Consider the following 27,770-nt stretch of genomic DNA (forward strand, 5'->3'; position numbering starts at 1 on the left):
ACTCTGGCCTGTAAGGAGTTTGTACATTCTCCCCATGACCAAGTGGGTTTTCTCTGGGTGCTCCGGTCTCCTCCCAGTCCAAAGATGTACCGGTTAGTAGGTTAATTGGTCATTGTAAATTGACCCGTGATTAGGCCGGAGTTAAACCGGGAGATTGCTGGGTGATGCAGCTCAAAGGACCTATCCACACTGAATCGCAATAAATAAATACAAAATAAATCTCTTAAAGGTCCCTAATGTACTTATCTAACCTCTACTACCAGTCCAGACCGCCACCATATCTCACATTTCCTTTGTACTTACCCCTCTCGCACAGGTTTTCAGAGCCCCACCAGGTACACCATCTTCTCAGCTGTCTATCGCATCCCCCAGGGTCCCCTTCTCTTATTGTCCATTTTACTCTCCTATCAGATTCTTTCCTCTCCAGGCCCTTTACCTTTCCCATCTGGCATCACCCATCACCCTCTAGCTAGCCTCCTTGTCCTCTCCCCACCTTTTTATTCTGGTGTCCTCCCCCTTCTTTTTCAGTCCTGAAGAAGGGTCTTGAAATGAAATATCAAGTGTCTGCTTCTCTCCACAGACGCTGCCTGACCTGCTGTGTTTCTCCAGCACTTGGTGTGTGTTGCTCCCGATCGCAGCATCTACAGACCCAATTCCACAGTTTGACATTTCACTGCAAAGTCTTTTTGAGGTATGCACTTTGAAGTGTTCACAGAGGGGAGATGGTTTGAGGTGAAAAATCATCTCCAGCCTCTGAAGGAAGTCAGGAACATTTAGCAATGTACGGAACAGCACTAGAAGCCATTCAGCCCAGGCATTTCACGTTATAGACTCAACCAAGCTCACTGTCTCACTGTCCTCTTTTCAGGCCCTCTTCCACCTACATATCTATCTTGGGTATTTGTCCAAAGCCCTTTGATGTTAATTTTAAAGTGCTTCCATCACCTTTTCAGGAAGTATATTCCAGATCAAGACAACTCAACATCATCCCACAGTTTACCCTTTTTGACCTCTGACCCAGCTGGTGGCGTAGTGGCATCAGTGCCGGACTTTGGGACAAAAGGTCCCGAGTTTGAATCCAGCTGGCTCCCCTGCACGCTTTCCATTCTGGTGATCTCTTTGAAAACTCACCCGGCAGAAGGCAATGACAAACCACAGCTGTAACTTGCCTCATACGCGGTTCCCCACTATGTCAGAGAGGTGTGGAGGGAAATTGTCCACTAACCGGAGAAACTCCGGATGCGACGTACTTTTCCTATCCTGGACTGATCTACAAAGTGCAACAGCCCAGCAAGCCCCCAACTTAACCCTAATCACGGAATGACTAATTAACCAACTAACCGGTACGGACTGTGGGAGGAAACCGGAGCACCCGGAGGAAACCCATGCAGTCACGGGGAGGACGTACAAACTCCTTACAGGCAGTGGTGGGAATTAAACCCAGGTCGCCTGCACCGTAAACGTTGTGCTATACTTCTCCCCCCAGTTATCAGGAAAACTGAGCTGCTTGATATCATGGGGCCAGATAGCACAGAAACAGACCTTTTGGCTCACCGAATTCTCACATACCCATCAACTCCACCGTTCACCTACACACTAGGGACAAGTTATAGTGGCCAACCCTACACTTAGCAAATTGGAGCATCAGGAGCAAAACGCATTTAGGCTACGTCCACACTAAACTGGATAATTTTGAAAACACCGGTTTTGCGTAAAAACGATAGGCGTCCACACCAGGCGGTTTTGAAAATACCTCCGTCCACATTAAAACAGGTATTTGGGTGAATCTCCTCCTACTGGGCATGCGCAGGACACACAGAAAACAAGCGAAGGGGAAACGGTAGACTGTACTTGGTGCGTATTTGTCCAGTTACAGACTAGAAAAGCTTAAAAGGAAATTGCCAATCGAAAGACTTGGTGCGCGTTTGTCCAGAAACATTTCCTGCAGCCATAGTCTCTTCACCGATGAAAGGGACGACAGCTACAATTAAATGCAATAAGGCTTGTTACTGGGCAAAAGTGAAATTTGCTGTTACCTCATTTGTTTGCCTTTACTTTTGCCATGTCTTTGTGTATTATTTTGCTGTATTTAACATGTGCAATAAAACGAGTTACTGGCAAAAGTGACAATTACATCAATTGAATGTTTGCACAAGCAATACATTAATAAAGCACCTTGTTAAATGTATAAAGCATGTCTGCATCAGTGTTGTATTTCCATACAATGTTACATTAGGCTGTTACCCATCTATTGTCAGATATTGTTGTGGTGTTGGAGGTTGTGTTAAAGAAAACAATGAAATGCCGCACTGCCGTCACCGTTTGTTCCGGCACGTCATAAAATTAGCCGGTTACCCCATACACACTACAACGGTCAACCAGCGTTTTCAGATTTAAACACTCTGGAGAGTGTTTTAGAAAAGCTCCATTTCAGTGTGGACGGAGGGTCAAAACAAAGAGAAAAGGCTCCGGTTACGGATTTATCCGGTCTAGTGTGGACGTAGCCTCAGTCACAGGGAGAAGGTACAAACTCCACACCAACAACACCAGCAGCCAGGACTGAAGCAACACACACAAAATGCTGGAGGAACTCAGCAGGCCAGGTGGTATCCGTGGAAAAGAGTACAGTGGATGTTCTGGGCCGAGACGCTTCAGCAGGACTGAAGGAAAAAAGGTGAGTCAGTGTAAGAAGGTGGGGAAGGGGAGAGAGAAACACAATGTGGTAGGTGAAATCTGGAGGGCGAGGGGTAAAGTAAGGAGCTGGGAAGTTGATTGGTGAAAGAGATACAGGACTGGAGAAGGGGGAATCTAATAGGAAAGGACAGAAGGCCATGGAAGAAAGAAAAAGGGAGGGAGGAGCACCAGAAGGAGGCGATGAGCAGGCAAGGAGGTAAGGTGAGAGAGGGAAAAAGAGATGAGGAATGGTGAAGGGGGGGGGGGCAAAGTTCGAGAAATCGATGTTCATGCCGTCAGATCGGAGGCTACCCAGATGGAATATAAGGTATTGTTCTTCCAGCCTGAGTGTGGCCTCATCGTGACAGTGCAGGAGGCTACAGATTGACATGTTGGAACGGAAATGCGGAGTGGAATTAAAACGGGTGGCCACTGGGAGATCCGCTTTTTCTGGCAAGGGTAAGTGCCAGGATGGATATCGGCAGGGAGGGATGAATGGACAAACAGTCACATAGGGAGTGACCCCTGCGGAAAGAAAAAAGTGGGCGGGGCGGGGAGAGACATGCGTGGCTTGAACATGGCCAGGTCTGAACTTGGCCTTTTGGCTCTGTGAGGCAGCAGCCCTGCCTGCTGTACAACTGTAGCATCTATTTCTGTACGCAGCACAAACCTTTTATATTTCCACACACCTCCATCAATTCTTGTTGAGACCCTCTAAACCCAATTTGTGGTGTAAAGGAGCAAAATGTCCTAAGGTATTTCTCAAGATCATCAACAAACTAAAAGGGGCAAAGAACTACAGCATCCGGAGCATCTTCCAGGAGGAATGCCTCAAAAAAGTGGCATCCATTATTAAGGAACCCCATTTCCCAGGGCATACCCTCTTTTCAGTACATTTTTACCATCAAGGAGGAGGTACAGAAACCCGAAAGCACACGCTCAACAATTCAGGAATAGCTTCATCTTCCACCCCCCACCCCCGTCAGCAGATTTCTGAATGGACATTACCTCACTACTTCTTTGGCACTACTTATTTAACTTTTTAAAATTTTATATATATATACACTTCTTATTGTAATTCAGTTTTATGATTAAATATTGCAATGAAATGCAGCTACATAACAACAAATTTCACAACATATGCCAGAGATATTAAACCTGATTCTGATTCTGATCTTTAACAGCCTCTAAGATGGAACTCGGGAATTTGTCAAAGTTTCGTGGACAGAACCGCCTGATTCATGTTCTCTGGGGTAAGGGCAGTGGCGGACAGGATCCCCACCCAACTACCACTCCCCATGTCATGCAACCAGCTCCTCCCAATGCGGAAACAAATCATCACAGCTTCATCACTGCGTGTCAGGGAGCTGGGCGGAGGGGATGACGTGGTTCTGTTGGTAAAGAATGAAATCCAATCATTAGAAAGAGGTGACATATTTTTGGAAGGTGCTGAATGGTTGTGAGTAGAACTAAGGAACTGCAAGGGTAAAAAGACCCAGATGGAGGTGTTATACAGGCCCCTGTACAGTAGCGAACGTGTTGAATACAAATTTCAATGGGAAATGGAAAAGGTATATAATAAAGCAATGTTACAACAGTCATAAGGGATTTCATTATCCAGGTAGATTGGGAAAATCAGGTCGGTGCTGGATCCCAAGAGGAGGAATTTGTAGAATGCCTTTGAGATAGGTTTTTAAAACAGTTCGTACTTGAGCCTACGAGGGGAACAGCTTTTCTGGACTGGGTGTTGTGCAATGAACCAGAATTGATCAGAGAGCTTAAGGTAAAGGAACCCTCAGGGGTAGGTGATCATAATATGATAGAATTCACCCTGCAATTTGTGAAGGAGAACCTAAAGTCACATGTATCGGTATTACAATGGAATACCAGGAATTACAGAGGTATAAGCCAGGAGCTGGCCAAAATTGATTGGAAAAGAACACTGACAGAGATGATGGCAGAGCAGCAATGGCTAGAATTTCTGGAAGCAATCTGGAATCCCAAAGGGGAAGAAGTTTTCTAAAGGAAAGATACACAACCGTGGCTAACAAGGGAAGTCAAAGCCAACATATAAACCAAAGAGAGGGCATAAAATAGAGCAAAAATTAGTGGGAAGTTAGAGGATTGGAAAGATACCGAACCACTGTAAAATTATGCTGGAGAGGTAGTAATGTGGACAAGGAAATGTGGAAATAGATAAGATAGAAACAGGAAAGTTGTTTCCACTGATAGGTGAGACTAGAACTAGGGGACATAGCCTCAAGATTCGGGGGAGTAGATTTAGGTCGGAGATGAGGAGGAACTGCTTTTCTCTGTGGGTGGTGAATCTGTGGAATTCTCTGCCCAATGAAGCAATGGAGGGTACCTCAGTAAATACATTTAAGACAAGGTTGGACAGATTGTTGCATAATAAGGGAATTAAGGGTTATGGGGAACAGGCAGGTAGAAGGAGATGAGTCCATGGCCGGACTAGCCATGATCTTATTGAATGGCGAGCAGGCTCAACGGGCCAGATGGCCTACTCCTGCTCCTATTCTTTATGTTCTTATGATCCGAATAAGTGTTTTGCATAATTCTTCACTGTGGAAGACACTAAAAATATGATAGAAGTTCCATATGTCAGGAGTCATGAAGTGTGTGAAGTTGCCATTACTAGGGAGAAGGTTCTTGGGAAGCTGAAAGATCTGAAGGTAGATAGGTCACCTAGACCAGATGGCGTACACCTCAGGATTCTGAAAGAGGTGGATGAAGAGACTGTGGAGACACTAGTAATGATCTGGCATGGTTCTGGAGGAATGGAACATTTCAAATGCCACTCCACTCTTCAAGAGGGAGACAGGCAAAAGAAAGGAAATTATAGGCCAGTTAGCCTGAGCTCAATGGTTGTTAAGGATGTGGTTTTGGGGTACTTGGTATGCACATGATAAAATAGGCCATAGTCAGCATGGTTACCTTAAAGGAAAATCTTTCCTGACAAATTCTGTTGGAATTCTTTAAAGATATAATAAGCAGCATAGACAAAGGAGATTCAGTTGACGTTGTGTACTTGGATTTTAACTAGGCCTTTGACAATGTGCCACACATTAAGCTGCTTAACAAGTTAAGCGTCCATGGTATTACAGGAAAGATACTAATGTGGATAAAGCAGTAGCTGATTGGCAGCAGAAAAAGAGTGAGAATAATGGGAGTTTTTTCTGGTTGTTTGTCAGTGACCAGTAGTGTTCCACAAGGATCTGTGCCGGGACCAATTCCTTTTAAGTTATATGACAATGATTTGTATGATGGAATTGATGGCTTTGTTGCAAAGTTTACAGATGATATGAAGATAGGTGGAGGGGCAGGCAGCTTTGAGGAAATAGAGAGGCTACAGAAGGGCTTAGACAGATTAGGAAAATGGTCAAAGAAGTGGTAGATGGAATACAGTATCACGAAGTGTCTGGCCATGCACTTCGGTAGAAGAAATGAAAGGGTTAACTGTTTTCTAAATGGAAAGAAAATACAAAATTCTGATGTGCAAAGGAACTTGGGAGTCCTTGTGCAGGAGTTCCAAAAGGTTAGTTTGCAGGTTTAGTCAGTGGTGAGGAAGGCAAATGAGATATTAGCATTCATTTCCAGAGGACTGGACTATAAAAGCAACGATGTAATGTTGAGACTTTATAAAGCACTGGTGAGGCCTCACTTGGAGTATTATGAGCAGTTTTGGGCCTCTTTATCTAAGAAAATATGTGCTGCCATTGGAGAGGGTTCAAAGGAGGTTCACAAAAATGATTCCAGTATTGAGAGGCTTGTCATATGAGGATAATGGCTCTGGACCTGGACTCACTGGAATTCAGAAGAATGAGGGTGACCACGTTGAAACCTATTGGGAGAGTCTAAGACCAGAGGACACAGCCTCAGAATAGAAGGGCATCCTTTTGGAATGGAGATGAGGAGGAATTTCTTTAGCCAGAGGATGGTGAATCTCTGGAATTCATTGCCATAGATGGCTGTGGAGACCAAGTCATTGGGTTCATTTAAGGTGGAGGTTGATAGATTCTTGATTAGTCAGGGCATGAAGGGATACAGGGAGAAGGCAGGAGACTGAGTCTGAGAGGAAAAATGGATCAGCCATGATGAAATGGCGGAACAGACTCGATGGGCCAAATGGCCTAATTCTGCTCCTGCATCTCGTGGTCTTATGAAGTCACAGTCTGGAACACTCTGTATTATAGTTGTACAAGATGTTGGTGAGGGGTGCCTGAGAACTGTCTACAGTTTTGGCTACCTTGTTACAGGAAAGGCATCATTAAACTAGAAAGGGTGCAGATGATTTATGAGAAAGTTGTCAGGACTTGAGGGCCTAAGTTATAGGGAGAGTTTAGGCAGTCACTGACGGGTTACCTCCCTCAGGTTTATGATATCATGAGGGACATAAATAGGGCGAACAAATGCAGTCTTTTTTCAAGGAAAAGGGAATCAAAAACTAGAGGGCACAGGTCCAAGGTGAGAGAAAAAAGACTTAACAGAAAACTGAGGGGCAATTTCTTCACAAAGAGGGTGGCGTACCTGTGGAGTGAGATGCCAGAGGAAGTGGTTGAGGCAGGTACTTTAACAGCTTTTAAAAGACAATCGGACAGGTACACAGGGAAAGGTTTCTGAGAGATATGGGCCAAAGGCAGGTCAGGCTGAGATGGGAGCATGGTCAAGTTGGGCCGAAGGTCACGTTTCTGTGCTATGACCTGCTCCACAAGGGTGGCAACAATTTACCACGCTGCTTGCCACCATTCCCAGAACCAGGGAGGGTATGTCAGGACTGACCCACACAGAGGCACCCGGGACCCCCTCAGACATGAACTTTAACTAAGCAGTTAACAGATGCTCACTTGTTCTGGCCGTCATCCTCCAGGGTGAGCGGTGGCTTATCGGTTAGTCGCTGCGGTGCAAACTGTGGGGAAGGAGACCGAGGAGTGTCCGTCGTTGGCGTCGGGAGGCAGTGAAATGCTGGGCTTCCGTCACTCCCCGCGTCGCCTCGTGCGTTCCCCAAGTGGGCAGCGCCCTCCACAGGGTCTCTGCCCAGCCGGGCTTCGTGCAGGTCGCTCCCTGCACTGCCTTCAGATTCCTGCAGCAGATCAGCTGGTGCCCGGGTTGCGCTCTCGTATGCCTGGTCCGGTGGAGCCGTCCTGGTCTGGGGTACAGCTGTTCCAGCTGGAAAATGGGGCTCCTGCTGCGGGTGTCTGTCCGCTGCCCGCTTCGTACTGGCTGCCGCCAGGTCCTCTCGTCCCTCAGCCACGGCCCAGGTTTGGCTCAGTTCCTGGCCTTGGGGGCAGGGATCTGGGATGTCCTCTTCGGCTCTATACCGCTCTTGGACCTTGGGCTCCTCGGGATAACTGTGCTCGCTCAGCATGCTGACTGGGTGACCATGCCTCTCCTGAGGCAGATACTCATGGGCCTGAGCAATCCTCTCCGGCCAGGTCTGTTCCAACTTTGTTTTCGTGTGGAACTGCTGCCCCTCGGGTCTACTCTCCAAACTCCCAGAATCCAGGTGTCTGCTAGTTAAGAAAACAGATTGTTACCGTTAATTAATTACAGCTTCAACAATTGAAACTTGGTAATGCAAAAAGAGACCAATTGACACACTGCGTCCTTGTCAGCTCTAGGAAAGCCAGCCAAATGCCCAACTGCTGCAGATGGAGTTCAGCTGCACAGAAAATAGAACAGTACTGCACAGGAACAGGGCCCTTCAACCTACAATGTCTATGGTCTAGGCCAAACATGATGCCAAATCCCTCCGATCACTGAATACTTACGTGTCTGACTAAAAGCCTCTTAAACACCACAAGTTGTATTTAATTCCACCATCTCCCCTGCGCCCGCGCCCCTGGTAGGCCATTTCAAACACCAACAACTCTGTGCTAAAAAAAAAATGCCCACACATTTCCCTTAACCTTTCGTCCTCTCACCTGGAATGCACGTCCTCCAGTATTTGACATTTCTTTCCTGGGAAAAAGACACTATCTATGCCTCTCAGTCTTTGACACTCCAAAGAAACAACCCAAAAGCTTGTCCAATTCTTTCCTGAAAGTTCCAGTGTGAGGAGCATTCTGGTGAACTTTTGTACCCTTTCCAAAGCTTCCACATTTGTCCTGTAAAGGGGTGACCAGAATTGCACATAACTGAGATTGAAGTTGCAAATCATGCCTTCAACAGTGAGAGTGAGGAATGAATCAAAGGTCTTAGTACTTCTCTGTAGATTATACTACTCTATTTCGGGCAGGTGGGGCTCGTCAGCCTTGGACGGCAGCCCGCCTGGAAAGAAAACCTTGATTTTAAACCTCTGCTGCCTTGCGGCCATACCCACCCATGGGAAGGGCTTCAGGAGTAAACCCTGAGGAAGAAATCTGGAGCCGGGGTCCCCAAGGCACTTTGATGTTGTTTACAACTTCACTCTGGCAACCTCTGTGACGAAACTGGTGTCAAGCTGTATTGGCACCTGTCCTTCCCTTGGACTACATTAGTGATGTGGAGAGGGGGAGCCCACTGCATGGGCAACAGCTGGTTCTTCAAATCTTCCTGCCCAGGCTTGCGCCCTGGAGAGGACACAGTCCACCAGAGGCGCAAACCCATGATCCCCTGGGATCGACAGCTGCCTACTAATTGATTATATGTGGCTAACGAAGGCCTGAGAATTCTAATCACTGTGTTAATTACAAACTGCATCTCCAAAATACATGAAGTGAAGCAACAATCCTTCAACTTAATCACGAATCAGTGTTCATATGACCCTGTTAAGGGTTTCATTGCTCACAATTCGGTCTTATCTAAAAAGTAGAAACCGAAAAGGATAAAGAGCTGGCTTTGCAGAACACCTCCTTTTCTGTCCGTGTGGGTGACAAAATTAATTATCCATCTGATTCTCACTCCAACCTCCCTAACTTAGTCCTACACTGTTTTACGAAGCCCAGTGAGAGCTCAGGGAGCACCACCACATCTTGCGACCAGGTACACGACAGCCCTTGTGACACAATGCTGATTCAGATTGCCAGTTTGTGTCAGAACTGGTGGCAGAGCATGGAACGCACCAGGAACCAAGGTGACATGCTGAGAGAGGGGTAGGGTTGGCATCTGGGGTTGAGAGACTTGCCTGATGATGAGTCTCACACCCAGTCGGACATCTTGGCACACAGATCGGTGGCATTGTCTGCATTTGGAGATCCTAAGGTGAGCTAGCAATGAGTGCACTGTATTTAATAGTTCAGTAATATTTAGTGATATTGTAAAATATATTGTTTGATTCAGCATTCTTTGTTTGTTTACATAATTCATTATGGGTTATATGTGAATGGTGCCAGCCCGCCAATTGAGAGCATCCCACTAAAAAAAGGAACAGGAAAACTAAGTAGACAAAACATATCCTGGCTCCCATATTTTTCTTCCGATTAGTTCCTGGAGTTACAAACCATAGCAATGTGGACTCCACCTCATCTCCTAGGAACTCTTCTAAGCCCAACAGCTGGTTCATTCCTCGAAAGGAAGAAAGAAGGTAAACTCCTATAACATCCCGCACAAGCTCGATGAAGTTTCAGACCGCCAGTAACTGCATGCTGTGCAGTCACCAAGATAGGAAAAATGGCAGCAAATGCAAGCACAACAAGCTGCCACACACAGCAGTGACCAAACAATCTCCTTCCAGAACTGACCGTGTCATTTACCTAAAATATTCACCCTCCATTAATACCGCCTGACCTGCAAGTTATTTTCAACACCTTCTCTTTTTATTTTGTACATGGTAGAGGCAGACTCTTTTGAATGTTTAAAATGCAGACACTTGAATGGCAAAGGGGTGCGGTGAAAGGTTACCAGGAATAGGCGGGCATGCGGAATTGGAGTTCCAGTCATATCAAGTTGACAGTGGCACAGGCTGGAGAAGTGGCCAAGAGTCCAAGTGCTCCTCTGAATCTCAGTGGGGTTCATTAGACAGTGATCTCCTGGGAGTAATTCTCCCCGCTCCTCTGAAGTGATGCACTAGGATCTCTACGAACACAAGAAATGGTTGGAGCTGGCCACTCGACCCATCCAAACTGCTCCTACATTCAGTAAGGTGATGTCTTGCTGGATCTTGGCCTCAACTCCACTATTCCTGTCATTCTTTACCCTGGTATTGAGTAAAATTGTCCAATCTTGAAGACATTTAACGATTCAGACCACATAGCTCTCTGGGGTACAGAATTTCAGTTGCAGCCCTTCACCACCGAGAAGTTTCTCATCATCACTTTCAACCACAAGTGGTCTCTTATCCTGATGCCCTCCATCCTGCTGAACAATTCTCCAATATTCCACCTGTCTTGCCCAATGAAATACAGCGCATGGTTCCATGACAGCAACTCCCTCATCTCAGTAATTAATCCAGTGAACCTTTGCTCACTAACCTATTTCAAAAGGGGACCAAAATGGCACACCGTGCTCTCACCAAATCCTTGTCCACTTGCTCAAGAACATGAGGAAGTAGAGAAGGAGGAAGCTACCGACCTACTCAAACCTACACCACATTCAATACTATCTCGGCTGTTCCAAGCCAGCCGGCCTCAGATCTCCTTCTGTGCCGGTTCCCCATAACTCTCAATTCCTTCATCTTTCAAATAATTATCTACCTCTGCCTTAAATATACCTAATGATCCAACCTCCACCCCTCTCAGGGCTGGGAATTCCGGAGATCCACCACTCTCTGAGAGGGAGAAATACCTCTGCATCTCAGTTTTAAACGACTAGCTCCATATTTTGTATCCACATCCATTGTTCATGATTCTCCCACTAGCAGCTAGATTCCCCCCACAGTTTTACAAAAACTGTCCCTTGGCACAGTCTCTGCTGCCTTCTCCAACCTTCTCCAACTGGCATAAACAAAGGGTAAAGTACAAGGAGAAGTCTTTGTATTTGACTCTCCTCTTCTATGTAAAACTTACTCAGTTTTCCAGAGCCCTAACCACATGCAGTTTCTAAATCACAGCTATGCTATTCACACCCACCTATGTTTAAAAGGGCTCTGAAGAGCTGCCCAAACCCTGAGCTTTTGAAAGCAGGAAAGTAATCAATCTTTTCTGAAAACTCGCCATGATTGCTCAGTTTATGGACACCAAGCTTCAAGCACTGAACTGAATGGTGCTTGCTCTGACCAGACCCACATATGTTCTTCTTTTTTTTCCTCTCTCTCTCTCTCTATATATACCCCACTCCTTAGAAAGCAACAGCGTGTGTGTGAGTGGATTTTAGGTGAGTAGGGGGTTGCACAGGTCCCGACCCACCCTCTCGACATCCCCTCCCGGATCCAGTGGCATGGTGGGGTCCAAGACGGCTGGGGGAAGTTCTGTTGCAGTGAATGGCCAGACCAAGCTTCGATGCAAGGGGTGCCCTTTCCATGCTTCACGGCACGTGTTTGCTAGATGGCCGTTGACCCTACGAGAGGGTTCATCCGCCCTTTGACAGGTCTTGTTTTTCATCCTGCAGGGTGTCTAGACACCCTCCTCACCAGGCAAGCCTGGAGGGGGAGCCAGTTTAGTCGCCGACCACCCGACCATGTGACAGGTAGCACTCAGACCAGTGACCTGACATGTTCTGGTACATCACTGGGAAAAACTGGACTTGACTTAAAAGGTAATTGGTTTCCTGACACCAGCAGAGAGAATCTGCTTTAGTGATATTGACTGAAGGACAAGGAGAGGTAGGAGGTTCCTTAAATAGTGCCAGTAACCCTTTCACAGTTACACAGGACATCTTGCCCAAAACACAACTGCTTCTTCAGCGTAGCGCTTCTTCAAGGCCTCCCTGAAGCACCAGCCTGGAGCATGTTCTCCCCACTAATTCCTAAAGACATCAGATTCAAGACAGTAATTCTCTCATAGTTCACGGGTGGGCTGCTGGGGAAAAGGGGTACACAGATGATAGGGGCGGTACTGAAAACGCAGAACAGACTAATTGTCTTCATCAGTGAGACTTGCAATCCCCCAATTTGCCCTGACTGGTATCCCACATGCAGACAATAAAATGAAGCTGTAAATTTTCTCTTCTGTGTGTTAGGAGTTTACACAGTGTGCTGTTGGGAAAGTTGTATTGCTGTTTTCTTTCCTTTGCAACACAGAACACTATTACTATTCTTCTCTAATCTTCTGCACTCGATGCTGGGATGGTGTTGGTAATAATCAGTATTTTTGCTTTGTCTGTTCCAAACAAGGTTTGGGCATGGTGTCAGTAAAAGCATTCAGAGCAGTGAGGAACAGAAAAATGACAGCATTTCAGTGATGTAATAAAGCACATGCAGTTGGGGCAAAAGGGGACTGAACCCAGCGTTCTGACTCACACAGGGCTGCATTCAATTTCATGCAACATGCTGAACACCTTACAGTTCAGGAGCAGAGAGAGAAAGGATGCTTCCAAGAACAAGTCGCAACCAATGGGAAGAACCTGTGAAGTGTGAAATAACCAGAAAACATGAGGGTCATTCACAAAGCTGACTGATTTCCAAGCTTCTCAACAATCCTGCACCTCTGAAAAAAAATGCAATAACAAGCACAACTGACCAAATCTTCTCAGAGAAATACAAGGAGAAAGAATTTTGCATTTGCATAGCAGCTTTCAAAACCTATATAGGTTTACAGCTACTTCAGCAGGAGATGCAGTTGCTAATTCAGATACAGCCAGTGGACAAGTAAGCACCCATTTAGGTTAACCAGCTCCTGAATACTGAGGAATACGTGTTCACTAGGGTACCTGGAGAAACCACTCTGATCTTCAGAACAGTCCTGTGAGACTTGTACATCCAGCTAAAGGAACAGGCTTGCCCTTGACTTAATATAATATTTTGAGATTAAGCAAGAGGTGGTGCGGATAGTCAGAGACTTTTCCCCAGGGCTGAAATGGCTAGCTCGAGACGGCATAGCTTTAAGGTGCTTGGAAGTAGGTACAGAGGAGATGTCAGGGGTACATTTTTTACACAGAAAGTGGTGAGTGCGTAGAATGGGCTACCGGCGGAGGTGCTAGAGGCGGAAACGATAGGGTCTTTTAAGAGACTCCTGGATGGCTACATGGAGCTTAGAAAAATAGAGGGCTTTGTGTAAAGCCTAGGTAGTTCTAAGGTAGGGACATGCTTGACACAGCTTTGTGGGCCGAAGGGCCTGTATTGTGCTGTAGGTTTTCTATGTTTCTAAAGCATTAAGGCAGAAAATCCCCAGGGCCTGAAATACCCCAGAAAACTGAAAGAAGAAAATGAGGAGATTGCTGAGGCTTCGACAAAGTTATTTCTGTCCTCATTAGCACAGGTGAGGTCCCAGAGGACTGGAAAGTAGCAAATGTTGTGGCTTTGTTCAAGGATAATCCAGGTAATTATAGTCCATTGAGCCTCACATTCGTGGTAGGAGAGCTGTTGAAGCTATTTATGGATACTGGGAATAAGATTTACGCACATTTGAAAAGCTATAACCTGCTTACGGACGGTTTGTACAGGGCAGGTCATGCCTTACAAATTAGAAGGAGATTTTTGGGGAGGTGACCAAGGAATATGATGACAGTAAAGCAGTGGACATTATCCATTTAAATTTTGTAAGGCATTTGATAAGGTCCCTCATGGTAGGTTGATTCAGAAGATAAACATGTATGGGATCCAGGGTGAATTGCAAGTTTAGATTCAGCAGTGGTTCACCGATAGAGGACAGAGAGTGGGGCTGGAAGCTGGTTATTCTGACTGGAAGTCTGTGACCAGTGGTGTTCTGTAAAGGCCGCTGCTAGCACCTCTGTTGTCTGGATTTATATCAATAATTTGGTTGGGAATGTAGACGGATGAATTAGCACGGTTGCAGATGACACGACAGTTGTTGGAGATGCAGACAGTAAGGGACTGTCAAAAATACAGTGAGATATCGATCAGTTATGCACAGAAAAGTTGCAAATAGTGTTTAATTGGGCATGCGTGGGTTGCACATTGAGTAGTCAAATGAAAGTAAAAAATATAAATTTAATAGCAGACCCCTTAGAAACATTGAGGTACCAAGGGATCTTGGGATCCACGTCCAAAGTTCATTGAAAGCTACTAAGCTTTAATAAGCTATAGATAAGGTGGGAAAGAAGGTGTATGGTGTGTCTTCCTTCATTGGTCTGGATGCTGAGAATAAGACTAAGGGAATTGTGCTGCAGCTACGTAAAACTTTAGTCAGACCGCACCTGGAGTATGGTGATGTGGAGACTGTGGGGTGGGTGCAGAAAAGGTTTACCAGGATGCTGCCTGGATCAGAGGGCATGAGCTGTAAGCAAAGTTTCTCAGAATCAGAACCAGGTTTATTATCACTGACGGAAATTTGCTGTTTGGTGGCAGCAGTGCAGTGCGATACTTCAGAAATTACTATTAGTTACGGTAGAAATATAAAAAAACTAAATAGTGCAAAAGGCAAGCAAAGTAGTGAGGTAGTGCTCATGGGTTCATAGACCATTCATAAATCTGATGCTAGAAGGGGAAAAGCTGTTCCTGGATCACTGGGTGCTTATCCTGTATCTCCTGGCAGATGGAAGTAATGAGAAGGGGGCATGTCCTGAACGGTGAGGGTCTATAATGATGGATGCTACCCCCGAGGCACCGCTTTTTGAAGATGTCCTCGACTGGCGGGACGGCTAGTGCCCATGATAGAGCTGACTGAACCCATGAACACTGCCTCACTACTTATTTTATTTCTCTTTTTGTGCTACCTAATTAATCTAAGTATACACACACACACACACACACACTCTCACTCTTGCTCGTATTGCATTGTACTGCTACCGCAAAGACAACAAATTTCACAACGTATGCCAGTGAAATGAAACTTGATTCTAATTCCTTCAAAACATGCCACAGCATCTTTTAACTGTTTGCTCAGAGAATATTTAGCGTCCCGGTACCAAGAGATCGCCCACCTCTTCCGAGGGAGTTGTGCATGAGAGCGAGAGGCAGGTTCAAGGGAAGGTGCACTATCAGCTGAGTCAAAAGAGGAATCTGATTGTTAGCAAGCAGACAGTGTGACCAAGGCACCCGTTCCTTCTCAGGTTTCAGTGCACCAGATGTGGCAATTATACTGAGGGAGGCTCCCCACAGTAAATACGATCACGTGGTTCCAAGGCCAGTTTTAGCGACATAGTTCATCAGTATTTCAGTTAGATTTTACACAGGGAGGAGGAGAAACAGATGATGCATTGGTCTCTCTTGCTGGAAGGTGACTGTGGAAAAACAGACTCTGTAGCATTATTCTTCTTCCATGTGTACCTCTGACCCAACAACTTAATCATTAACTTTCACATTATCGTGTTCACTCTGCGGGGAGGTGTTTATGGATTTACAGCAGGCAGGTGTGTACACTCATCCCCGTATTCTGAAACACTGCAAAGGGAGCAGCAGCCTCAGGCTAACTGAAGACATACTTGCGAAACCAACCCTCGCCTCCCCGAATACTGAAAGGCCTGCTTAGAGAGGACGTTTAATGAGATCTAGGATCCAAGAGCACAGTCTCAGAATACTAAAGGGATGTCGCTTTAAATGAACTGTTGTGGATTTTTTTTCAGCCAGAGTGTGGTGAATGTGTAGTCATTGGGTGTACGTTGGATAGGTTTTTGATTGGTCAGGAGATTAAGAGTTGCAGGGAGAAGGCAGGAGAATGGGGTTGAAAACAAAAATCAGCTGAGATTGAATGGTGGAGCAGACTTGATGGGCTGAATGGCCTCATTCTGCTCCAATACGAGAGAGCAGCGCACCGCGCGTGCACAGCCCTCTGGTGAAAAATGATATTGTATCCGTTAAATAGGGGCCGTGGACAATTCTGATTTGATGGAGACAGATTTGAAAGCACAGAGGAACATCTGGAGAAATTTCTGAAATGCCCGTTCGCTGCTGTCGTTACTGCACGATCGTGAATCTTCCAGAGAGAAGGCCTCAAAATCCCCGGCTTTGCCTGCTGTTGGCGACCGAGACTGAGGTCGAATCGCTCGGATAGAGATGGTGCTCGGTACTCGGTGTCGGAGAGCTGATCGGAAGCTCGAAATTTTTGGATGACTCAGAGTCGGAGTGTGGTCGGGCATGGCAGGGAGAGTTTTTCTTCCTTCTCCCGTCTGCGTGGGATGTGGGACATTTGAGAGACTTTGAACTTTTTACTGTACTCGTGGACTGTTCTTCATCAAGTTATGGTATTGTTGCACTGTTGTAACTATATGTTATAATCATGTGGTTTTGTTAGTTTTTTCAGTCTTGGTCTGTCCTGTGCTGTGTGATATCACACCAGAGGAAATATTGTATCATTTCTTAATGCATGCATTACTAAATGACAATAAAAGAGGACTGCATGTCTTCATAATCTAAATCTAATTGTTTCCACTGCCAATATGCAAAAGCCCCGCCCTGGGGAAGACTTTCACTTCATGTACTGAAGCTGCCCTCTGATGCCCTGTAAAGGCATCAATATAGAGGGTGAGCTTGGGGCTTTTGCTCAAGCACATTTCATTCCACCATTTGCAATCAGTGGAAGGAATCTGACCCTTCTCTCTCCCGAATCCAGAGGCACGGACATTTAATACAGCCCTAATACCTCTGACCCTCCCTAAACTGGGTCAGTGGGGCACTAAAGGCCAATTTTGTTGGTAACTCAGGCACACAGTTTATCCCAGGCCACCATTCAGCAAGCACACAGTTAAACACCTATGCATTCCCTTGGAATAGTTTCCCGACAATACATTACTTTTACTCCTTGAAGTTATGTTCCCCAAGTCAGAGAGGGACCCAGACTGCAGAAAGGTGTCGTCACTTTCCTCTACAGACCCCAGTGGCACAGCAGTATCGATCCCCAGCCAAGCCTGCATGCCTGTGCTCATAACATGCCTCCATTCCTGCTCCATTCACTACCCCCACTCTCCCACTGCTCTCTCCTTTCCCTTCTCACTGCTTGTCCCTAACGCCATTCCCTCATACACTCAAAGTGGAGCCTGGACTTGGCTTCAAATAGACCTTCTTCTCTCTTCCATAACAACACAGCCACAGCCACACTCCTGAAGTTCTAAATTTCTGGTTTCGAATTGTTCCACTGCTGTCAGTGCCCAAACCCTTTCCTTTGACCTCCATTCCCCCTCTCTCTTTCCACTGTTGCTTATAACCTCCCTCCCTGACCAACCTTCTGCTCTCTTGTCCCTCTATTTCCATGTGTGACTTGGTGTAAATACAAATTGTTGTTTCTACATGCTTTAATATAGATTTCAAACTCACTAATCTTTTAAATGAGTGCTGGCCGAATAACACTCCTTTTATATACCTCAAGTGCCAGACAAGCAAATGTCATTTACTCCTCATCAGTCCCACTTGACCTCTCTCGCTGGTGATGTCACCTTGTGATTTCTTGATTTCAATTCCCTTCTACACTGTCCTCAGTTCCTCAACTAATAACTAACCACATCTTCCGCACACCTCTATTCTCCCTCTATCCACACTTTTGTGAAGATTTTCCTGTAAAAGGTACTGGATTCAGCCCAGTACATCACAGGTAAAGCCTTCCCAACCATTGAGCGCATCTACATGAAACACTGATGTAGGAAAGCAGCAACCATCAGAGATACCCACCCCACAAGGCCATGCTCTTTCCTCACTGCTGCCATCAGGCAGAAAGTACAAGAGCCTCAGGACTCACACCGCCAGGTTCAAGAACAATTACTACCCCTCAACAATCAGGCCCTTGAATAAAAGGGGATAACTACATTTACTTGCTCCATCATTGAGATGTTCCCACAACCGTTGATCTCACCAATGGACTCTTTATCTTGTTATCTCATGTTCTCATTATTTATTGTTACTTATTTCTATTTGCATTTGCAGAGTTTGTTGTCTTCTGCACTCTGGTTGATCTTTCATTGATCCTGTTATAGTTAATATTCTACAGATTTGCTGAGTATGCTTACAGGAAAATGTATCTCAGGGTTATATATGGTGACATATATGCACTTTAATAATAAACTTACTTTGAACCTTGTTCTGCAACTCTTTGTTTTCCCCCTTCAATGTCACCTTAATTGCCCTTGCAGCCTTCCTGTTTTCCTGTTTATGACCAACATCAGTCCTTGGGGTCTCCAAGCAAGGTGCATCTCTCCACTCCCCTCCTCCCCCCTCCTTCACCTTTGCCCCACTAGGCCACTTCAGCTGCTTACCACCTTCTCACTTTACGCACGTACCCTTAATACATTCCCTAACCTGACAACTTTCCCTCCAGGTCAGAGGGGATATGATTGTGGTCAGTGTGGGTCACCGAGATCGAGCTGGAATGGATGATTTGTGTGCGACTCTCCTCCACTTCCATCAGTTCTGCTGACAATACCCAGCTTAGGCTGGGAAATGTTGTCATGGTTTCAGTCACTACTTATATTTCCTGCTCTCCTTAAATAGAGTGAGCGAACGGATGCAGCCTTCAAGTGCACAATCAAGTGGTGCAACTCACAACAAACATCATGCCCATGTCTGACTCACTGGCTGACAGTTTTCAGCAGCGCTTTCATCGGCCTGTGCACTGATGACCCTTGCCATTCCATGGTCAGCCCGAGAGCATGCATTAGACCTTCTCCAAATTTCCAAGTACTTACTCTATATTGCTCTGCCACTTCACAGTGCATTTAAAAATCATCTATATTAGTGAGAATGGAGTCATTTGAAGTCCAAACTGGGTAAGAGTATTGCTACTAGTTTATTATTCTCATATATATTGAAAAAGTAGTGGCTACGACCCAGCCATCACAGGTAAATCCCTCCCCTCCATTGAACACATCTACATGGAGCACTGTCACAGTAACCCCACATCACCCAAGTCATCCTATCTTTGCATCAGGAAGACGGTATGAGAGCCTCAGCATTCACACTACAAAATTCAGAAACAGTTATTACCCCTCAGTCATCAGGCTCTTGAAACAGTGGGGATAACTTCAATCAATTAAACTTGCCCCATCAGTGAACTTCCAGTTCAAGATGGCACTGATGAAGTACAGCGACGACTTGCTGGCAGCAAACACAACTATTAACTATTTTATTACTCACACTTTTTCTCAAAAATGGGTCACCGTAATCAATAGCACGTAACTTCCCTTCGGAGTTGAGCATTCGAGCTGCCTGTACAACCTGGCATCCTGTGGTGTGAACTGAAGTCTCACAGGTGCAGGATGGTTGCAGTGTGGCGTGTACGGATCAAATCGAGGCAGCGGGGCCCAGGCCTGAGAGCGGGGAGCAAGCCAATGTATGCCATTGCTGGAACAGGCTTGAAGTGGCAGATCCGAGGTGGCAGGGCCCAAATCCGAGAGCGAGGGACTAGCCAATGTTTGACCAATTTAAGCGCCAGGCACTGGCCAACTCGAGTCAGTGGGTCCTAGTCTGAGAGCGTTTCGAAGCAGGCCAGATTGAAAAGGTCACAGTGTTGGAGCCAGGAGAGGGACATGTTATGTTTACTGGCTTCAAAACATCAAACTAAGTCAAAGAAAGACAGAGAAGTTTGAAATGTGAGTCTAACTTCGTGCTTACTTTAAGCAAGGTGTGCATACATCACATGACACCATGATGACTTTTGCAATTCACGTATTTATACATACAACCCATAATGAATTATTCAAGCCAGCGAGAATGCTTAATCAAACAATATATTTACAGTTACTCAAATCTTACTGAAATAGTAAACACACAACACTCCTCCCTACTTTGCTATAAACTCCAACTCAATACAGAATGCATCTCAACTATATACACAGTATACTATATAACTACTATATAGACTCCTCAGCATAGTAAATTTTAAGGTGTCCCATTCAGGCCTAAAGATTTAATCAGTGTGGAGGATTTCTTAATCTTGAGGGATAATGTCTTTCCTGACAAGGGGGATCACTCAGCTGGCAGATGAGACTTGTGTCTGTTGAACAATCTCAGGGTTTGGTGCCTCCTCCATAGTGGTTGTAGAAGTTGACTCTGAGACTGCAGGAGGTGGTTCTGACAGCAGAAACCACCTTTCTTCTCCAACAATGGACTCTGCGCTCCTCAACTGATTGATGTATCGTCTCCTGATGATTTCAGACTCAATCTCCACAGTGTAGGACAGTGGTCCAGTTCTGTCCTTAATCTTTCCAAATACTCACTTTTGATCACCTCTGTAGTTCCTCGCCAGAGCTGATCATCCAGGAGTGAAACACTGATGCCCTTTGTTTGAGGAGCCATCAGATTGTCTCAGTTGCTTGTCCTGTGTCCTCATTCTGAGACTAGGTTTGAGGAACTCAAGGGACGACCAAGCAGCAGCAAAGCTAGTGTGTTGTTAGTTATGGAGTGTGCTGCATTGCGATATGCACGGGGGGAATTGGTGAGCTTCTGATTCAGTGTTAGTGCAGTGGGTTCCGCTGACATTGTTCACAGCGCGTTCTTTAGACTCTGGGCAAACCTTTCCACCAAGCCAATTGTAACTGGGTAGCATGGTGCAGACGTAATTTGTCTATTGCCTTCATTTTCTGGAATGACTGATGATGTTCCGCAACAAACTGTGGTCCATTTTCACTGACTGAGAGTTCTAGAACACCAGCCTGTGTAAAAAGGCTTCTCAGCTCATTGACACGTGTGTGAAGCTGTAGTGGAGGCAATTGGGAACACTTTTGGCCACTTCGTAGCCTCATCCACTACTACCAAGAAATTTGTGCCCATGAGTGGTCCAGCAAAATCCATATGAATCCTCTGCCAGGGCAATGCAAGCCATTCCCAGGAATGGAGAGTGGCTGCTCTTGGTATCTTCCGAACCTGTTGGCATCCCGAACAGTGCATGGCAGGCTACTCAAACTGCTGATCTATCGCAGGCCACCAGACAAAGCTTTGAGCCGATGCTTTGACCACACAGAGATGACTGGCATGTAACATTTTAGCTCTCAGCTTCTATGGTACAACAGCTGTCCATCCCCAGATAAGGCAATCTTGGCGCTGGTAAAAATGGGGAAACTGGAGTTTCTGTTGCACATTCCAGCCACTTCGGGTACCCATGCAGACTTGAGACAGCGTGAGGTCTTTTCTGGTTTCCCTTCCGATCATCTCTGTTGTAATAGGGAGACTTTCGATTTGCGTTAGGGAGAATACGTCAAGAGGAGCGTCCTTCTTTGCAAATATTTCCGGTATTTCATTTTCCAAGGGTAAACAGGACAATCCATCAGCATTTCCATGATTAGTCAAACTCTTGAATTCAATCTTGTAATTGTGTCCTCCAAGAAACAGAGCCCCTCTCTGCATTTGTGCCACTGCTGTTAGTGGAACTCCCTTCTGGGGATGGAGAATGGACACAAGTGGTCGATGATCAGTAATGAAGGTAAACTCTCTCCCATCAAAGTACTGGTTGAAACGTCTTACACCCCAAACCAGACTCAAGGACTCTCTGTCAATCTGTGGGAAACTTTTCTCTGCAGCAGTAAGGGAATATGATGCAAATGCATGTTCCCTAGGGCACTCACTTCCATCACTGAACACATGTGACAAGACTGCACCTATACCATTAGGCGAGGCGTCACAGGCAAGCTTTACTGGATGATGCAGATCAAAATGTGTGAGTACTGTGGCTGACCATTTCCTTTACCTTTTTGAAAGCCATCTCACACGGCGTTGTCCTTTGCCATATCTTGCCGATCTGCAGTAATGAGTTCAAGGGGTGAAGCACAGTAGCCAGGTTTGGCAGAAACGTGTTATAGTAATTGACAAATCCTAAAGGACCACAATGGTGACACATCCTTTGGCCTTGGGATTTCTGCTACAGTTTGAATTTTCTCAGTACCCTTGTGTAATCCTTGTGTGTCAATAGCATGACCACATTAAGTGATGCTTGGTTTGAAGAATTCACACTTGCTGTGTCATGCTCTGAGCCCATAATCTTCTAATCTTTTTAACAATACCTTGAGGTTTGAGATGTACCCTGTTATGCTTACCAGTGGCCATGATGTCATCCAGGTAATTGAACTGACTTTATTACTTACATCCTTCATATACATGGGGAGTAAAGATCTTTACATAGAACATAGAATAGTACAGCACAGTACAGGCCCTTTGGCCCACAATGTTGTGCCGACTCTTAAACCCTGCCTCCCATATAAGCCCCCACCTTAAATTCCACCATATGCCTGTCTAGTACTCTCTTAAACTTCACTAGTGTATCTGCCTCCACCACTGACTCAGGCAGTGCATTCCAGGCACCAACCACTCTCTGAGTAAAAACACCTTCCTCTAATATCCCCCTTGAACTTCCCACCCCTTACCTTAGAGCCACGTCCTCTTGGATTGAGCAGTGGTGCCCTGGGGAAGAGCCGCTGGCTGTCCACTCTACCTATTCCTCTTAATATCTTGCACACCTCTATCATGTCTCCTCTCATTCTCCTTCTCTCCAAAGAGTAAAGCCCTAGCTCCCTTAATCTCTGATCATAATCCATACTCTCTAAACCAGGCAGCATCCTGGTAAATCTCCTCTGTACCTGTTCCAATGCTTCCACATCCTTCCTATAGTGAGGTGACCAGAACTGGACACAGTACTCCAAGTGTGGCCTAACCAGAGTTTCATAGAGCTGCATCATTACTTCGCAACTCTTAAACTCTATCCCTCGTCTTATGAAGGCTATCACCCCATAAGTTATGTTAACTACCCTATCTACCTGCAAGGCAACTTTCAGGGATCTGTGGACATGTACCCCCAGATCTCTGTGCTCCTCCACACTACCAAGTATCCTACCATTTACTTTGTACTTTGGAGTTTCTCCTTCCAAAGTGTACCACCTCACACTTCTCCGGGTTGAACTCCATCTGCCACTTCTCAGCCCACTTCTGCAACCTATCAATGTCTCTCTTCAACCTTCGACAATCCTCTACACTATCCACAACACCACCAACCTTTGTGTCGTCTACAAACTTGCCAACCCACCCTTCTACCCCCACATCCAGGTCGTTAATAAAAATCACAAAAAGTAGAGGTCACAGAACAAATCCTTGGGGGACACCACTAGTCACAACCCTCCAATCCAAATGTACTCCCCCCACCATGACCCTTTGCTTTCTGCAGGCAAGCCAATTCTGAATCCACCTGGCCAAACTTCCCTGAATCCCATGCCTTCCGACTTTCTAAATAAGCATACTGTGTGGAACCTTGTCAAATGCCTTACTAAATTCCATGCAGATCACATCCACTGCACTACCATCATCTATATGCCTGGTCACCTCCTCAAAGAACTCGATATCAGGCTTGTTAGACATGATCTGCCCTTCACAAAGCCATGCTGACTGTCCCTGATCAGACCATGATTCTCTAACTGCCCATAGATCCTATTTCTAAGAATCTTTTCCAACAGCTTTCCCACCACAGACGTAAGGCTCACTGGTCTATAATTATCCAGACTATCCCTACTTCCTGTTTTGAACAAGGGGACAACATTCGCCTCCCTCCAATCCTCCGGTACCATTCCCGTGGACGAGGACATAAAGGTCCTAGCCAGAGGCTCAGCAATCTTCTTCCCTTGCCACGTGGAGCAACCTGGGGAATATTCCATCAGGCCCCAGGGACTTATCTGTCCTAATATGTTTTAACAACTCCAATACCTCCTCTCCCTTAATATCAACATGCTCCAGAACATCAACTTCACTCATATTGTCCTCACCATCATCAAGTTCCCTCTCATTGGTGAATACCGAAGAGAAGTATTCATTGAGGGCCTCGCTCACTTCTACAGCCTCCAGGCACATCTTTCCACCTTTATCTCTAATCAGTCCTACCTTCACTCCTGTCATCCTTTTGTTCTTCACATAATTGAAGAATTCCTTGGGGTTTTCCTTTACCCTACTCGCCAAGGCCTTCTCATGCCCCCTTCTTGCTCTCCACAGCCCCTTCTTAAGCTCCTTTCTTCTTACCCTATATTCCTCAATAGACCCATCTGATTCTTGCTTCCTAAACCTCATGTACGCTGCCTTCTTCCACCTGACTAGACTTTCCACCTCACTTGTCACTCATGGTTTAAGTTACGTGTCAAAATATGCAATGCGCAATTTATAGCAATTTATAATAAAGAGTATGTACAACAGGATAGTCAAAATACCATAGAAATACAGTTGCATCAGTGTGAATTAAGCAGTCTGATTGGCTGGTGGAAGAGCTGTCCTAGAGCCTGTTGGTCCCGGCTTTGTGGATAGTCGCCATTTTCCCAGAAAGTAGCAGCTGGAACAGTGTCTGGTTGGGGAGACTCGGGTCCTCAATGATCTTTTGGGCCCTTTTTACACACCTGTCCTTGTAAACGTCCTGAATAGTGGGAAGTTCACATCTACAGATGTGCTGGGCTGTCCGCACCACTCTCTGCAGAGTCCTGCGATTGAGGGAAGTACAGTTCCCATACCAGGCAGTGAAGCAGCCAGTCAGGATGCTCTCAATTGTGCCCCTGTAGAAAGTTATTAGGATTTGGGGGCCCATACCGAACTTCTTCAACCATCTGAGGTGAAAGAGGTGTTGTTGTGCCTTTTTCACTACACGGCTGGTGTGTACAGACCGCGTGAGATCCTCAGTGATGTTTATACCGAGGAACTTAAAGCTGTTCACAATCTTAACCCCAGATCCATTGATGTCAATAGGGGTTAGCCTGTCTCCATTCCTCCTGTAGTCCACAACCAGCTCCTTTGTTTTTGTGACATTGAAGGAGAGGTTGTTTTCTTGACACCACTGTGTCAGGCTGATAACTTTTTCTTTGTAGGCTGCCTTGTTATGGTTTGAGATAAGGCCAATCAATGTAGTATCAAACAACAGGAATTCTGCAGATGCTGGAAATTCAAGCAACACACATCAAAGTTGCCGGTGAACGCAGCAGGCCAAGCAGCATCTGTAGGAAGAGGTGCAGTCGACGTTTCAGGCCGAGACCCTTCGTCAGGACTAACTGCCTGACGAAGGGTCTCGGCCTGAAACGTCGACTGCACCTCTTCCTACAGATGCTGCTTGGCCTGCTGCGTTCACCGGCAACTTTGATGTGTGTTGCTTCAATGTAGTATCATCTGCAAATTTAATTAGCAGATTGGAGCTGTGGGTGGGGACAGAGTCATGGGTATACAGGGAGTAAAGGAGGGGACTTAGTACACAGCCCTGAGGGGCACCTGTGTTGCAGGTCAGAGTGGCTGAGGTGAGGGAGCCCACTCTTAACACCTGCTGGCGATCTGACAGGAAGTCCGGGATCCACCTGGCGCAAGACGGGTGAAAGCCAAAGTCTCTGAGCTTCTTGTTGAGACTGGAGGGAATTATAGTGTTGAATGCTGAACTGTAGTCCAAGAACAGCATTCTCACATTAGCATCCTTCTTCTCCAGATATGTAAGGACGATGTGAAGAGCTGTGCCTATTGCGTCATCTGTCAATCGGTTGTGTCGGTAGGCAAATTGTAGGGGGTTCAGTGTGGGCGGTAGCAAGCTGCAGAGGCACAACACTGGGTGCCTGGGTAGTCTTACAGCACCTGGTGCATAGCTTTCTGTCAGAGTGCAGGTGCAGATGCTGCTCCAAAAACAAGCTTATTTTAGCGATAAAGTCCTTTGTAAGTGTTTATGGTTTTAAACACTTTGAATTCTTCTCCTATCTCCCACTGTAAGCTAAGTCCACTTTGCTGAAGGTTTCCTTCCAGAAAGTTTGCAAAGATATCCTCTACCTTGGGCAAAGGAATTGATCTACTCTCAGTACTGGGATGATGGTGATCTTAAAACAGCACAGATCCTAACAGACCCATTCTTTTGGCTACTGTGACCACTGCCACTACCCATGGGCTCCATTCAAACTCAGAAAGAATCCCTACAGACTCCATGCAATCTAGCTCACTGGCTTTACCACGGGATTGTATAAGGAAACGGATGTGTTCAGCAAAATTTGGGTGCAGCTTTTCCATTTAACACTATTTTACCTGTGATATGTTTGAGGTTTCCAGTGCCATCACTGAACATTGCTGTGGCATCATCCAGTACCTTTCTTAATTTGCTTTCATTTGGCTTCTTTATAGGGGATGTGACATGCAAATTGGGATGGATCTCCAATCAAGTTGCAGTTGTCTCAGCCAATCACATCCCCACAATGCTGGTCCTTCTGTTTTTACCACATACAAGCCCAATGTGGCTTGTTGGTTGCTGTATTTCACTGTTACAAATGTCATTCCTTCAGACATTACCTTTTCTTCAGTATAAGCTCTTAGTTGGATATCTGCAGGCTTTAGTTCAGTATCTTTGAAACGTCATTCAAACTCTTATTGTGGAATGACTGAAACAGCTGAACCAGTGATCAATTCCATTTTAATTAATTTGCAATTCACTTCTGGTGTAAACCATATTGATTCTCTATTGCTAATTTTCACACCGTAAATCTCAAGGGTACCCAGTCCAGTGCCATTATCAGGCTGTCATTAACAGCATATAGATCAGTGCTCTTTTTGAAACTGCAAATTGGCTTTTCTCTTCTGTGTCATCCATTAGTTTTGTCTGCTCAACGTGCTCTTTGGATGTGTCCTACTTCGCTGCACTTTCTGCAAGTTTTGCCTTTAAATCTGCATTGATCTGGTGAATATGAGCCCCTGCCACAATGGTAACACATTTTTGTTTGTCCAGGCTAGTTCCTGTTTAGACATTAAAATTTTGTTCATGCTCACTTTCATTCCTGACTGCAACTCAATTACATCTCTATCTGCTGCTTCCATTGATAGACCAGTGATTCCAACTGGTCTTTTAAGTACAAGTTGTGCTTCAGTTAGGAGCCATTTTTGAATGTTCTCTTGTAACATTGCACAAACTAAACGATCTCTTAGTGTATCATTAAGGCCATCACTGAAATGGCAATATTTGGACAATTTCTTCAATTCAGCCCCGTACACTAAAATAGACTCCGTTTCTCTTTAGTTGCTCTTATGAAACCTTCGTTTTGCAATCAACAATGGTTTTGTTTCTAAATACTCCTGTATTACTTTCACCATATCAGCAAAGCTCATTTTGGATGGTTAGGTTGGAGCAGCTAACCATGAAGCTTTTAAACCCAATGTTCTCAGCAAATTCGGTACTTGTTTCTCATTGGCTTAAAAATATTGTTCAATTTGC

General features: G+C 45.5%; 1 protein-coding gene across 7 annotated transcripts in view; it reads right to left on the reverse strand.

Annotated features, from left to right (window-relative positions):
* The window catches only part of shroom2a (shroom family member 2a), a 249,094-nt gene that overhangs the window by 20,471 nt on the left and 200,853 nt on the right, over positions 1–27,770 (reverse strand). For 6 of the 7 annotated variants that reach the window (XM_063051093.1, XM_063051091.1, XM_063051094.1 and 3 more), the window contains one exon: positions 7,536–8,201. In XM_063051093.1, coding sequence (XP_062907163.1) covers positions 7,536–8,201 — 666 coding nt within the window. The remainder of the gene's footprint in view (positions 1–7,535; positions 8,202–27,770) is intronic. The other variant, XM_063051090.1, reaches the window with a different exon arrangement.

Source organism: Mobula hypostoma, chromosome 6 (genome assembly GCF_963921235.1).
Source record: "Mobula hypostoma chromosome 6, sMobHyp1.1, whole genome shotgun sequence".
In the NCBI taxonomy this organism is placed as follows: Eukaryota; Metazoa; Chordata; class Chondrichthyes; order Myliobatiformes; family Myliobatidae; genus Mobula; species Mobula hypostoma.